The sequence below is a fragment of the Paramacrobiotus metropolitanus genome, unplaced genomic scaffold (assembly GCF_019649055.1).
Source record: "Paramacrobiotus metropolitanus isolate TYO unplaced genomic scaffold, Prichtersi_v1.0 Parri_scaffold0000182, whole genome shotgun sequence".
Classification (NCBI taxonomy): Eukaryota; Metazoa; Tardigrada; class Eutardigrada; order Parachela; family Macrobiotidae; genus Paramacrobiotus; species Paramacrobiotus metropolitanus.
Window position 1 is genome coordinate 128152 of NW_026570402.1, and position 14199 is coordinate 142350.

Genomic DNA, 14199 nt, shown 5'->3' on the forward strand with positions numbered 1-14199 from the left:
GAATTTCGATGGTATCGTTGCATTTGCCAGAGAACTTCCGCAGAATGTGGTAAAGACGTCGCTGTGTTTTTCTTAATCTGTACGTATACGCGTTTTTAGTACAGGCCACCGGCATCATAATCGCATAAAGGCTCCAGTTCCCACGTCATTTTTGATAACAACCATCATTATACGCACCGATCGCTATCGAAGCATATGATTGTATAATACTCGTATATCTGCATCTGTACATTATTAATATGCCGGCAATCTTAAGCGGCAAACTATTGTGAAACAATCAGTACTTTACTACTTCTATATAAATGAAAGTGTTTTCGGCTTAAACGGATTTTGAATGGTCGACCTATTGGGCTTTTAGCCCGGTCGTGGGGGTCACCGAATTGAACTTAATTATCCCCTGGTTAGCAGGAAAACGTGTTTTACTAAGAAAAACCTTTAATAATACTAATACAACAGCTACATAAAATATTCAAGAACGTTTGTAGTGAAACAGGCTCTCCAAGTTTCGATTCAAGCGGAGGCGCGGAAATCGGCAAAACACTTCCTGGCCAGTTGTTATGATGCCGTAATAGTGTATGACTTACGTTTAACAAATTTTGGTGGATGAAATCATGAGATAGAGTGAGTAAAATTTCGTTTTCTTTGGAAAGATGTCAGGAAACTCCGTTAAAGCATAGCAAAAAAGTAAAACAGTGCATTATAGGAAGCGCTCTGAACTGAAGAATACCCAACTTGAAAAACGGTTAATTGAAATACGCAGATAATTTTCGAATAGGAACTTTTGAAGACATCTGTTACAATCGAGCGACGAGTCAGCAGTCCGGCCCGACGTTCTGGTGGCGCGAATTTCCTGTAACTAGCCGCATGGCCACTGGCAGTTACATAGGCGACCTTTTCGTTTGCAGATAAGACATTGGTTTGGTTTTGGTGTTCCGGGGAATTAGGAGAAAATAAAGTAGATATTCCGGCATTTATGGGCTGTCTCGTGATAACGCGTGGCTGTCAGCGGCATCCCGTTTTCGCTTCTTCGTTAACGGGGTATCTTTCTTCCGGTTACTGCTCTGATCACTGGCTTTCTTCCACGTTTCTACTCGCTCATGTTCCACGAAAACCTGACGGAACTTAACTTTCTGTTCTTTGCGGCCCACTTTGACGATGTGGTAGCCCCCTTCCAGCCTGACATATCGCGCCTCCTTGTAACGATCCTTACTACCGGGAATCGAGAGTCGAACGTGCTGATTGGCAGTCAAGATATCCGACGCTCTAATTAGATTCCTTGTCGGCATGAGGTAGACCTGACTGCTGTTTTTAGAGCGGATAAAGACTGAGGATCCACGTTTTCCGATCACAGCAGCCGGACGCCAGTTTGGCTGCCGTTTGAAAAGATCTCTTCCTTGTGCCGGAAGTCCTGCTGCCGATGCGAATCACCGGGAGCCGGCGGGGACGTGTGGGGAAGCGATGTTTATGGTGCCGCATCTCCACTAACGCCGATGCCTCCAACAATCCATTCTACAAACAAGCCACTATTACTTAAACATTTGCTTGTGGTACACAACCGAAACGCAGTAATTTTATACACTTTATCGACACTCGCCAGTGTCGACACACAACTACAGATACACACGATTTAGTTATTTTACGCATAAGTCAGCTTCCCACCGGTTCGGCAAATTTCTTAATTCTCGAGCCTGGCCTGGATTGCCGGTAAATATATGCAATCTAACATCTGTAAAACATATGCAACCTTACATCTGCAGGTAAGTCGGCCACTTGCATGACAGTCATGACTGGAAATCGGATCAGGTAGAACATTTCTCCCAGGACCTCACGCCGGTTAGCGGGTGTGGGCTCCAAATTGCCCCGAGTACAAGCAGCTACCGCCCATCTGCGAAAATAAAACGATAACTGCACGGATCCCGGTTATTAATTACATCCAGGCCCGCTTTGAAGGGGGGCGATGGGGGCGGCCACCCCTCTCGTTTTCAATTTTTGGCCCCCTACCAAAAACCCCCAGCGCGGGCCTGAACGCATCTGCAATCTATCTTTAGCTAGACCTTAGTCACCTTACCGATCCACAGCCACACAAATGAGGTTTTCGTTGGCAAACAACGTATCGCGTTCCAGAATAGTGCGCAGCGTGCTGGGCTGTAGTTCACTGAATTCTTCCATTTTGAAGAGTTCCTTGCAGTGCACGTCTACGTAATGCAGACAGTTTTCTACCACACTATCAAATCCAACGGCCCAGGTCAGTGCCTGCAGAAAAATCGAATAAATGTCAAGCAGCGAGACTACTGTCAATTGCGGCGCATGCACAAGGGCAGTCTTAAGCAGACATACATGTTCCAGATGCAGTAGGTATCGGGCTGTGTTGCCGTGGTCCGCGATGAGATTCTGCATGATGTAATTAAGGCAGAAGTCAGTCAGTAGTGGCAAATCGTACTTGTCGGCGCACTGCATTGTCGCATAGACATCATCCAATGTCACCTGCTTCGCTGGTGTAGATGTACCTGTCGCAGTACATATCTTCGACTTTTACCCACAAAAACGTAGTTTCAGACGAACCAGCTTTCAGACGAACCAGCGAACCAGTGGCGCTGGTTCGCTGACACTTTAATTCTGGACTGGTTCTAATAATTTAAACTCCGGCAGATTGCGAAGTCATACTTACTTCAGCATATTTTGGAATGCTTGAGGAGGGATATCCGGAATATCTATGGGACCGTTGCGGTTCTCGGGCAGACTCCCGTTAAACATAATGTAAAACACATCGCTGGCGCTGCTGAGCACGAACCTGTTCAAAAGTACGGATCAGCAAAGGACTGCATTCATACGGTTCGCAGTAATACGCGGATTAAGTGGGTAATGACTATTGAGCTCACTTGTGTGCGTTCAGGATTTTCACTGGTCCGACATCCCGTCCTATGGAGAACTGGACGTCGCTCAGATCTCCGCTCTCCAACATGCGTTCCAACCGCTTGATGACCCCGTCAATCTGGCCCCGTCGTGGGGTGCTGGCTTTTGCTTTTGTCGAGCGTGGCGCCGTTTTCGACATGCCTGCAGTGAAACGGAGCGAAGTCCTTCTGCTCTCTATAACGTATAACACAGGCAGCTATCGATATCGGATACAGATGCCTTCGTGCAAGCTCGTAATAGATTCAAAATTTAACAACGTTTTGCCAATCACTGCAAGATCACCAGGCAAGAGAATCCCACAAACAACTCAACGCCGAAATCACCAAAGAAGTGAAGAAGATCAAAGTCCATAGCCAAGAACTGCTGACGAAGATCTGCTGCAGGATTGCACTGACGGAATTCTTGATGTGCACAGTGCACGCCGAAAACAGATCATTGGATCATTCGTCAAACTGCTGACCGCACGAGGTCAGCATTTATCAGAAAGTGCACCGAGGCGGCCGTCCGTGACTGCGGCTCCGTTAAAATTCCATAGACCAATGTCCATTCACGATTAGACTGCCAGCCAGGCGGGTGCGTCTGAATCCAGTTGATGAAAATCATGAAATCATGAAGGTGAAATATTCGGTATCACCTACCGTAGAGTACGTGTTTGGAAACGAATCACCGATCACGAAGAAAATGCATTGGTGTTTGTCATTCCCTTTTCTACTGTAGACACTGAAGATTGTGTAGTCAATTGCAACGTATTCACATAACATATTTACAACACAGGGAGATATTGTTACAAATTACAATACTATTATTGATTATTACTACGTACGACTCGGTACTGGTCCGACACTCCCGACCCGGAAATGGAGCGTGAAGTGTTACACGATTTGAATCTTGTCTTGAAGATACATGTATCGAATATCCTATTTCAGTTAAGACTAAAAATAAAATGTTTAATGCAATTCAGCCGGTAATGATCCCCAGCTTGTACATGGGCCGTTCCCTGCATTAATCTGGTTATCCGGCGGCATTATGTAAGGCCAGTGAGTGGCGGCTACTGTCTGTGACTTTTATCATGTGCATATATTGTGTAAAGCCGCAATTTGAATTAGCCTTTAATTCGCGATGTGGTTCCGGAGTTCGATGGTGTGAGAGGCGACTTCCGCGTGCGGTTTTGGAGTTTGAAGTGTGCCGGCATGGCCGGAGGTGCGCAATTGCAGCTGAGGATCTTACCTGTGGGAACAGGTCGCTCACTCCTGCACCTCCGCCGGTACCCGGCTTCTTCGCCCCACAAACAAGCTACTCGGATGTACCGCTCCACGCAGTTGCTCTTCCACCTCCCGGCGCGCTGGACTTCCTCCTTTGGGAGTTGTTGCTCCGCGGCTTCCGTAGCGGCTCCGATGCTGGAAGCTGTGCGTGCTCAGTCGCGCGCAATCCGGGTGATCTTTCAGCAGTAATTTCAAAAACCGGTCTACGGCTCCGCGGGTGAGATAATCCCCATTCCGGTACCGGAAGAATGGGGGGAGTATTCGGCTTTTTTTAATGCTCGAGAATTCTATTCGCTTAACAGCAGTAGTTATCTTAAATGCAGGGTGCACAGCGTTGCCGTTACTTTAACCGATACGGCATAATATGACCGTTTCTGTCATTTCGCGGCTGTTTCCAAACGCTAATTAATTTTACCATACGAGACGAAGACAATCAACACTTCGAACAGAAATTCCTTTATGAAGAATAAAGTGAACCAGGTACAACAAAAACAACGATTCCAAGCAAGAAACAAAAATGAATAAAACCGCTCTGGTCTTCCGCTTCTTGTCAACCGAGCCGGTAAAGAATAACGCGTTATGCTGCAATCCATGAGACGAATCTCACTATCAGTTACGAAATAATCATACAAAGCAATACAGTACGAATACTAAAAACACTATACATTTCGCTCGACGCTGGTGTCGGCGGGGAGTCATCACAGTTGCGCGATTTCCTTAACTTTCCAGTGTAGCCAGACTTTCCACGGCACCGTCAGATCCTCAAAATCAACCGCTACTTCCTGGCTGTCGATCTCCACCACGTGCTTTCCTCCGCGCCGCATACAGTACGTAGCCCCGCCCCGCAAGCAGTGCACCCGCTGGCCGCGCTGAAGAATATCGGTCGCACGGACGATCGTCCTCATCGATTTGAACGCATGCCCTTTTCCGCACCACTGGATAATAATATTTTGACAATCGAGTTCCATAATAAACTCGGCCGGATACCAGTCACCATCGTCGCGTGTTGCGCGAACACAGCTTCGCGGTTCTTATACGCATCCAGGTCGAAGTTGTGCTGGATGTAGCGGCGCGGCTCCGTCGAGAACGGGAGGGCCGGCTTTTCCGGAGCGTGCTTATAGAGGAACAGGTCACGCAGCTCCGTCGAAAGCAGTAAAGCACTCTACAAGCAAGTGCTTGTAATGTATGCTTAGCAACATTATAACTGTTGACTAGAAATATTATCAGACCTGCAACAGTTCATTCAGTAATAAGTCTGCCAGCCAGAAAGCTAAATAAAGCCAATAATATACAATACAGGTCTGTACTCCAGGTCAATTGCTTTAACACTACATCGTGATCGAAGGAACGGGACTATCATTATCAGCCACGGCTGAATTACCTGAACAGGGCCAACAGCGAGTTCAATGTCGTTGGAGTAAAGGGAAGCGGACAAGGAAGAGCGCGGCTCCCAACATTTCGCGACGGTTGGCGGTGGACTGTTCCAGGCTGCGCTTCTCACAAGCCTCCATCGACCAACTACGAGACAAGGTGGATATGGTATTCAGAATTTCAGCGCAAACTGTACAGCATAGTTATTGATATAAGTTCAGATTTAACAGTTTAACACCGCACACAATCTGGGGTTCGACCCCGTTCAAGGCTGCATACACATCATAAGGAAAAAGTCAAGTTTCAATAACTATGATTTAAAAAATTTAATTTTTATTAAACGGTATAATAATTTGTCAATTTAAAAGATTAAATAATTCATTACAAATTCGCTTACTTTTCTACAGCCACGTAAACGACATTCTCATCAACAGACAAAGAGTTACGCTGGAGAATCATCAGCAGGCTGTCATGACCAATGCTGTTGAACTGCTCCGAGCGCAATATAGCGTCGGCAAATTCATCGACAATGTCCATACACTTGTCCACAATGTTGTCCAAGTCCGGGCACCAACGGTTGACCTGCAGCGAAAAGCATGTGTCGAACTTTATTCATTGTACAGTCACTACAGTGTACTGTGTTGCACATCATCCGTGGAGAACCAACATTTTCCAGCATAGTTAGGCAGTTTTCCTTAGTAACGCAGCCGATGATGCACTCGCAGCAGGCATCCACCAATAAAGGCAAACCGAACTTGTCAGCACAGTGCAGCGTTGGAAAGATGTTTGTCTCGTTGATGCCTTCCACCGAATCAGTGTAAACATAACTGAGCAGGTTGGCGAACGCGTCGGAAGGAATGTCAGGAAAGTGAATAACCAACGGACACGATTCAGCCACGCTGTTACAAATCATGCTGTAGAACACCTTGCTGCTGTTACACAAAATACTCCTGCAAAAACTGCGGTTATTTCACGTCGAAGTTCGAACCTATCGTAATTTAATTTAAAACTGATACCAATTTCGTAATTTAAAACTGATACAAATTCCTGCATCGTATTAAAATTAGGTCTCTCAGGTGATAATAAACCGGTTACTTGTGTGCAGAGAACACTTTATCTTGGCCAAATTGGCGTCCCACGACGAACTGCACATCAGTGAACTCTCCGCTGGCCAACATGTGTTTCATGCGATCTGCGAGCTCTCCAACACCGCCACGGTGTTTCGTGCTGCCAGTGATGGTTTTGATGCCGCTGGTATCCGATGTCGGATTAAGACACATGATGGAATCTGTTGCCACAGAAATTTTACCAGTTTAAACTGCGATTTCAGACGCACTTCTGGATTTCTAAGCGAACGAAATTTTCAGAATATCAGCAAAATTTTATCGAAGTGGCTATTTTACCCACAGTGTTTAGTAAAATAGCTTTTGGCTATTTTGTCTTTAGTATGTGGGGCAAAATAGCCTTTTACTATTTTGCCCCACACTGCGCTTAAATAGCCATAAGCTATTTTGCCCCAGTATAGTCCGCAGCAGACCTGGGCAGTTATGGAAAATCGACCCACAGTCAGAGTTAAGAGTTACAGGGAGCGTGCGAGTTGCGCTAAGAGTTAAGTTATTTATGCAGGGAAACCGAATTTCGAGTTACACCGCGAGTTACGCTTAGGGTTGTTAACGGTGCGGTTTTTTACCAGTGCACCGGTGCAATTTGGAAAAATTGCGGTGCAGTTTTGAGAAAAAAATTGGTGCAGGCGGTGCGGTTTTTGAGAAAAACCACACCGGCGCACACCGGTGCGTTTGGGTAACCGCGTTGACGTACACCGGTTAACCACCGGTTAACCGAAGATATCGTAAAATTGTAATTTTAAGAAAAAATTTTATGAGACGACGGTGCACACCGGATTCGCGCCTAATAAGCGCACGGGCCATGACGGGCGTAAGTCTGTAACGTACAAAAATAGACCAGATGCGCATAGGCGCTTCGGGGACTTACTTACAACGTTTTTCACCCTTTACATACAGACATCGAACGCAAAACCGCGCCCGTTTACGCGTCTTGCATGTATGTATGTACGGGCTAAACTCGACCGCATGCGCACAACAGTCAGCACATACAGACTGACAGTTAATATGCGTGCTGTGCTGACATTATGCTTCTAACGATAAACTGTAGCACTACATTTCTAAAAGTTAAACAATGACATATAACCTGTTTAAAAGTACCAAAACAAGGCGCGCTAAGGTACTGCTATGCAGTATTATTTTAAGCTAAAATAAACAAAAAATACAACAAGATATACTAAAAATACTTCGGGTAGCTAGATCACAGCGGAACCCGCCACACGGTCAAGAAAAACATACAATTCTCTGTCAAAATATACGGACGAAAAACCAAAAATGGGGTTGTCCAGGAGTATAAATCGTAGTCGGTTTTCCACATCCGATCAGGAATTCAAGCACAGAATGCACTGCAATCAACACCCACAGCTGGTAGCCAGCGCGCAGGGTTCCTGCGATACGACGGCAGTAATACATGACAAGTATACCACAAATCGTTAGAGACAGCCACAAGGATTCATGGACCTTTGGCAAGTCGGAATCAATTTGTAATACGCTAGTCAGCTGCGGTGGGATTCAAATTATTTTGAATTGAACGATAATCAGGTAGCAAGCGATCAGTATAAACAGGAGTGCATCTGGCCAAACACTATACTGCACTGTCTTATCTGGATTCCCAGAACACAGGCTTCCTGCACTATAGATGCATATCAGTTTTATATTTCTGATTTCAACAACTAACTAGAAGACAAGAACTTAAAAAGAGACGGAAAACCCTGTCGTTTTACTGTTTAACCGTCGCTGTCAGCCCAAAGTATGGAGAAACGATCACGTGGTTTTGAATTTTGCTATTGGCGGTGGGCAGCCTCGATCTAACTCAGAATGCTGACCCACCAATAAAAATCGCGGAAACACGAAGTTTGTAAGTACCTGGGCGTCGCTTAGACCCGTTACAAGGTACGCCCCTGTTCGTAACGGTTTTCGTCGACGCCTACCGACAGACATCGAGCAAAAAGCGACTTACATCGAAGCCCAGCCAATTGGGACTTGGTACGCCTGTTTCTCGTTTCGATGTAAGTCGCAGATGCTCTATGTAAGTCCGCGTTTTGACTCTGCGCATCTTCTGGAATATTCACTCACAAGTTATACAGTACTGTACTTGAAGCTGGCTTGAATAATTATCGGCTTGATACTGTAGCTGCTGCAACAACCGGGCTACCATAAGAAAGAAAATGTGAAGCACTGTAGCGCAAGCGTTTGACAGTTTCCACGCTCTACAATTTTTTTCGTCATTGAAATTTTTTGGAAATCCCTTTTGGATGTTTTACGTCTTTGTAACAGTTTCGCTACGACTGGATACATCCTGCTGGGGATGCTTAGGAAGTTTAACTTAAGCCCAAAAATTCCGGTGGGATAAAGAGGAAAGCGCAGAGCGCGTAACATTTCGCTGTTGCAGTACTGATGCGCGCTACACCGGTGTACACCGGTGCGGTGCGGTGTAAAAAATTGCGGTGCGATTTTCGATTTTCACGACACCGTCCGGTGCGGTTTTTCGCTTTACACCGATTAAGTAGGTGCGATTTCTGTAAAAAACCGCACCGAAGCCACACCGGTGTACACCGCACCGCACCGTTAACAACCCTAGTACAGATAGATGTCCCCTAGATCTGATGGCGCCAGCAAACCACACAGAAAAAGGGCACTATAGAAGCGATCTCAACCATATTTACTGGAGGGAGAGTTGTATTTACTCAATATTCGCCTTACGTCAGCGGGACCGTCAGCCAGTTGGATGTCAGTCATTAACGGGAATCTGATCAGGAAGAAACATTCTCCCAGGACTTGGCGCCGGTTAGCGGGCGACGGCACCAGATTGCTCCGAGTGCAGGCAGCCGTAGCCCATCTGAACAGTTGGCATAATCGACATTAGCGTACTTTCGAGGCGACTGTCTGTACTTCCACTCGTAAACCAAAGATTCTGTCGCGACTGAAAACATACCATAATATGATAATAGCTAACCGGGTGAGAAATATAAGCATGCATCTTAAATTATAAGCATGCACACATAAAGCGACGCATTCACGGATGTTTCAGCAATCTGTCAGTTTCAACAGGCACGTCTTTACTCTTCCCAAAGCTGTAAATAATTACTTATGTAGTTTCCTTTATAACTTTCTGTTTTGCTGATTTACAGAAAGAGTAAAAAACCGTGCCGCTGAGTAAATCTACTGGCAAGGTGTCACGACGTCACGCACTTTCTAACTGACCATAGTGACCAAAACAACCAAGAGCTTCGAATAATACGGCTGGTGTTGCTACGCCACAAAAGAAAAGGTGTAGAGCGAAGGCAATTTTTTGCTACCGTTCCTCAACGCTTTTGGATCCATAGGATATCGGGGTCGGGACAAATCCATTATTTCGTATTGGGAAGTACGCGCCCGGCACACAAAACTACTGAATACCGCTTGGCCGACTTACCGATCCCCCGCCAAGTAAATGCTGTTCAGACAGCCCGCAGCCGAGAGGCTATCCCGCTGTAGCAGCATGTGCAGTGTGGTGGGATGCAGTTTATTGAACCGTTCCGACTCGAGAACCTCCTCACAGTGAACGTCCACATAGTGCCAGCAGTTCTCCACCACACTTGGGTTATCCACAGCCCATTTTAGAGCCTATAAAAAAGTACTGTTCGCACAACAGCTAAAGAACCCTAGACAACACTGCTACGGAAAATGGCATGGAGATCGGTAAGGATGCGTGTACAACAGTGTTTTGCCAGCAGCGGCAAGTCGTACTTCGGCGCACTTGAGCGTCGGAAAGACATTCTCCGCTGTCGTCACCGTTTCATGGGTATAAATATGTATATCTCTATCAAGCACAAGCCGACGAATATACATATTACTACCAATCAATGGCGATGAAAAACTGATGGTCGACCTTAAAAAACTGTAGGATCAGTTTACAAGTTGAAGCGCACCCACATTACAAACTCTGTACCTACTTTAGCATATTTTCGAAAGTTTTGGGAAGAATACCGGGAATTTCGATGGTATCGTTGCATTTGCCAGGAGAACTTCCGCAGAATGTGGTAAAGACGTCGCTGTGTTTTTTCTTAATCTGTACGTATACGCGTTTTTAGTACAGGCCACCGGCATCATAATCGCATAAAGGCTCCAGTTCCCACGTCATTTTTGATAACAACCATCATTATACGCACCGATCGCTATCGAAGCATATGATTGTATAATACTCGTATATCTGCATCTGTACATTATTAATATGCCGGCAATCTTAAGCGGCAAACTATTGTGAAACAATCAGTACTTTACTACTTCTATATAAATGAAAGTGTTTTCGGCTTAAACGGATTTTGAATGGTCGACCTATTGGGCTTTTAGCCCGGTCGTGGGGGTCACCGAATTGAACTTAATTATCCCCTGGTTAGCAGGAAAACGTGTTTTACTAAGAAAAACCTTTAATAATACTAATACAACAGCTACATAAAATATTCAAGAACGTTTGTAGTGAAACAGGCTCTCCAAGTTTCGATTCAAGCGGAGGCGCGGAAATCGGCAAAACACTTCCTGGCCAGTTGTTATGATGCCGTAATAGTGTATGACTTACGTTTAACAAATTTTGGTGGATGAAATCATGAGATAGAGTGAGTAAAATTTCGTTTTCTTTGGAAGATGTCAGGAAACTCCGTTAAAGCATAGCAAAAAAGTAAAACAGTGCATTATAGGAAGCGCTCTGAACTGAAGAATACCCAACTTGAAAAACGGTTAATTGAAATACGCAGATAATTTTCGAATAGGAACTTTTGAAGACATCTGTTACAATCGAGCGACGAGTCAGCAGTCCGGCCCGACGTTCTGGTGGCGCGAATTTCCTGTAACTAGCCGCATGGCCACTGGCAGTTACATAGGCGACCTTTTCGTTTGCAGATAAGACATTGGTTTGGTTTTGGTGTTCCGGGGAATTAGGAGAAAATAAAGTAGATATTCCGGCATTTATGGGCTGTCTCGTGATAACGCGTGGCTGTCAGCGGCATCCCGTTTTCGCTTCTTCGTTAACGGGGTATCTTTCTTCCGGTTACTGCTCTGATCACTGGCTTTCTTCCACGTTTCTACTCGCTCATGTTCCACGAAAACCTGACGGAACTTAACTTTCTGTTCTTTGCGGCCCACTTTGACGATGTGGTAGCCCCCTTCCAGCCTGACATATCGCGCCTCCTTGTAACGATCCTTACTACCGGGAATCGAGAGTCGAACGTGCTGATTGGCAGTCAAGATATCCGACGCTCTAATTAGATTCCTTGTCGGCATGAGGTAGACCTGACTGCTGTTTTTAGAGCGGATAAAGACTGAGGATCCACGTTTTCCGATCACAGCAGCCGGACGCCAGTTTGGCTGCCGTTTGAAAAAGATCTCTTCCTTGTGCCGGAAGTCCTTGCCGCCGATGCGAATCACCGGGAGCCGGCGGGGACGTGTGGGGAAGCGATGTTTATGGTGCCGCATCTCCACTAACGCCGATGCCTCCAACAATCCATTCTACAAACAAGCCACTATTACTTAAACATTTGCTTGTGGTACACAACCGAAACGCAGTAATTTTATACACTTTATCGACACTCGCCAGTGTCGACACACAACTACAGATACACACGATTTAGTTATTTTACGCATAAGTCAGCTTCCCACCGGTTCGGCAAATTTCTTAATTCTCGAGCCTGGCCTGGATTGCCGGTAAATATATGCAATCTAACATCTGTAAAACATATGCAACCTTACATCTGCAGGTAAGTCGGCCACTTGCATGACAGTCATGACTGGAAATCGGATCAGGTAGAACATTTCTCCCAGGACCTCACGCCGGTTAGCGGGTGTGGGCTCCAAATTGCCCCGAGTACAAGCAGCTACCGCCCATCTGCGAAAATAAAACGATAACTGCACGGATCCCGGTTATTAATTACATCCAGGCCCGCTTTGAAGGGGGGCGATGGGGGCGGCCACCCCTCTCGTTTTCAATTTTTGGCCCCCTACCAAAAACCCCCCAGCGCGGGCCTGAACGCATCTGCAATCTATCTTTAGCTAGACCTTAGTCACCTTACCGATCCACAGCCACACAAATGAGGTTTTCGTTGGCAAACAACGTATCGCGTTCCAGAATAGTGCGCAGCGTGCTGGGCTGTAGTTCACTGAATTCTTCCATTTTGAAGAGTTCCTTGCAGTGCACGTCTACGTAATGCAGACAGTTTTCTACCACACTATCAAATCCAACGGCCCAGGTCAGTGCCTGCAGAAAAATCGAATAAATGTCAAGCAGCGAGACTACTGTCAATTGCGGCGCATGCACAAGGGCAGTCTTAAGCAGACATACATGTTCCAGATGCAGTAGGTATCGGGCTGTGTTGCCGTGGTCCGCGATGAGATTCTGCATGATGTAATTAAGGCAGAAGTCAGTCAGTAGTGGCAAATCGTACTTGTCGGCGCACTGCATTGTCGCATAGACATCATCCAATGTCACCTGCTTCTCGCTGGTGTAGATGTACCTGTCGCAGTACATATCTTCGACTTTTACCCACAAAAACGTAGTTTCAGACGAACCAGCTTTCAGACGAACCAGCGAACCAGTGGCGCTGGTTCGCTGACACTTTAATTCTGGACTGGTTCTAATAATTTAAACTCCGGCAGATTGCGAAGTCATACTTACTTCAGCATATTTTGGAATGCTTGAGGAGGGATATCCGGAATATCTATGGGACCGTTGCGGTTCTCGGGCAGACTCCCGTTAAACATAATGTAAAACACATCGCTGGCGCTGCTGAGCACGAACCTGTTCAAAAGTACGGATCAGCAAAGGACTGCATTCATACGGTTCGCAGTAATACGCGGATTAAGTGGGTAATGACTATTGAGCTCACTTGTGTGCGTTCAGGATTTTCACTGGTCCGACATCCCGTCCTATGGAGAACTGGACGTCGCTCAGATCTCCGCTCTCCAACATGCGTTCCAACCGCTTGATGACCCCGTCAATCTGGCCCCGTCGTGGGGTGCTGGCTTTTGCTTTTGTCGAGCGTGGCGCCGTTTTCGACATGCCTGCAGTGAAACGGAGCGAAGTCCTTCTGCTCTCTATAACGTATAACACAGGCAGCTATCGATATCGGATACAGATGCCTTCGTGCAAGCTCGTAATAGATTCAAAATTTAACAACGTTTTGCCAATCACTGCAAGATCACCAGGCAAGAGAATCCCACAAACAACTCAACGCCGAAATCACCAAAGAAGTGAAGAAGATCAAAGTCCATAGCCAAGAACTGCTGACGAAGATCTGCTGCAGGATTGCACTGACGGAATTCTTGATGTGCACAGTGCACGCCGAAAACAGATCATTGGATCATTCGTCAAACTGCTGACCGCACGAGGTCAGCATTTATCAGAAAGTGCACCGAGGCGGCCGTCCGTGACTGCGGCTCCGTTAAAATTCCATAGACCAATGTCCATTCACGATTAGACTGCCAGCCAGGCGGGTGCGTCTGAATCCAGTTGATGAAAATCATGAAATCATGAAGGTGAAATATTCGGTATCACCTACCGT

The 14199-nt window shown here is 46.1% G+C and overlaps 2 protein-coding genes across 2 annotated transcripts; both read right to left on the reverse strand.

Annotated features, from left to right (window-relative positions):
* Positions 1 to 1308: 1308 nt before the first annotated feature.
* On the reverse strand, positions 1309 to 2358 carry LOC129600543 (BTB/POZ domain-containing protein 2-like). The gene is made up of 4 exons (XM_055499099.1): positions 2338 to 2358; positions 2069 to 2195; positions 1750 to 1885; positions 1309 to 1509 (listed from the first exon to the last, which is right to left on the reverse strand). Exons 2-4 carry the CDS (start codon positions 2167 to 2169, stop codon positions 1309 to 1311), a joined length of 438 nt encoding a protein of 145 aa, XP_055355074.1. The 5' UTR covers positions 2170 to 2195; positions 2338 to 2358.
* An 8887-nt stretch (positions 2359 to 11245) lies between these two features.
* LOC129600544 (BTB/POZ domain-containing protein 2-like) lies at positions 11246 to 13697 on the reverse strand. Its single transcript, XM_055499100.1, has 7 exons — positions 13525 to 13697; positions 13314 to 13436; positions 13084 to 13152; positions 12981 to 13006; positions 12712 to 12838; positions 12392 to 12527; positions 11246 to 12151 (listed from the first exon to the last, which is right to left on the reverse strand). Exons 1-7 carry the CDS (start codon positions 13695 to 13697, stop codon positions 11612 to 11614), a joined length of 1194 nt encoding a protein of 397 aa, XP_055355075.1. The 3' UTR covers positions 11246 to 11611.
* Positions 13698 to 14199: the final 502 nt, after the last annotated feature.

Coding starts and splice junctions, on each gene's coding strand:
- LOC129600543 (XM_055499099.1), bottom strand. CDS start 2,169: ATGGAAGAATTCAGTGAACTACAGCCCAGCACGCTGCGCACTATTCTG. Junction 1,886..2,068: donor ATTTGTGTGGCTGTGGATCG/GTAAGGTGACTA, acceptor TTATTTTCGCAG/ATGGGCGGTAGCTGCTTGTA. Junction 1,510..1,749: donor TGGCCGACTTACCTGCAGAT/GTAAGGTTGCAT, acceptor GCTTGTTTGTAG/AATGGATTGTTGGAGGCATC.
- LOC129600544 (XM_055499100.1), bottom strand. CDS start 13,697: ATGTCGAAAACGGCGCCACGCTCGACAAAAGCAAAAGCCAGCACCCCA. Junction 13,153..13,313: donor GCATTCCAAAATATGCTGAA/GTAAGTATGACT, acceptor GTACTGCGACAG/GTACATCTACACCAGCGAGA. Junction 12,528..12,711: donor ATTTGTGTGGCTGTGGATCG/GTAAGGTGACTA, acceptor TTATTTTCGCAG/ATGGGCGGTAGCTGCTTGTA.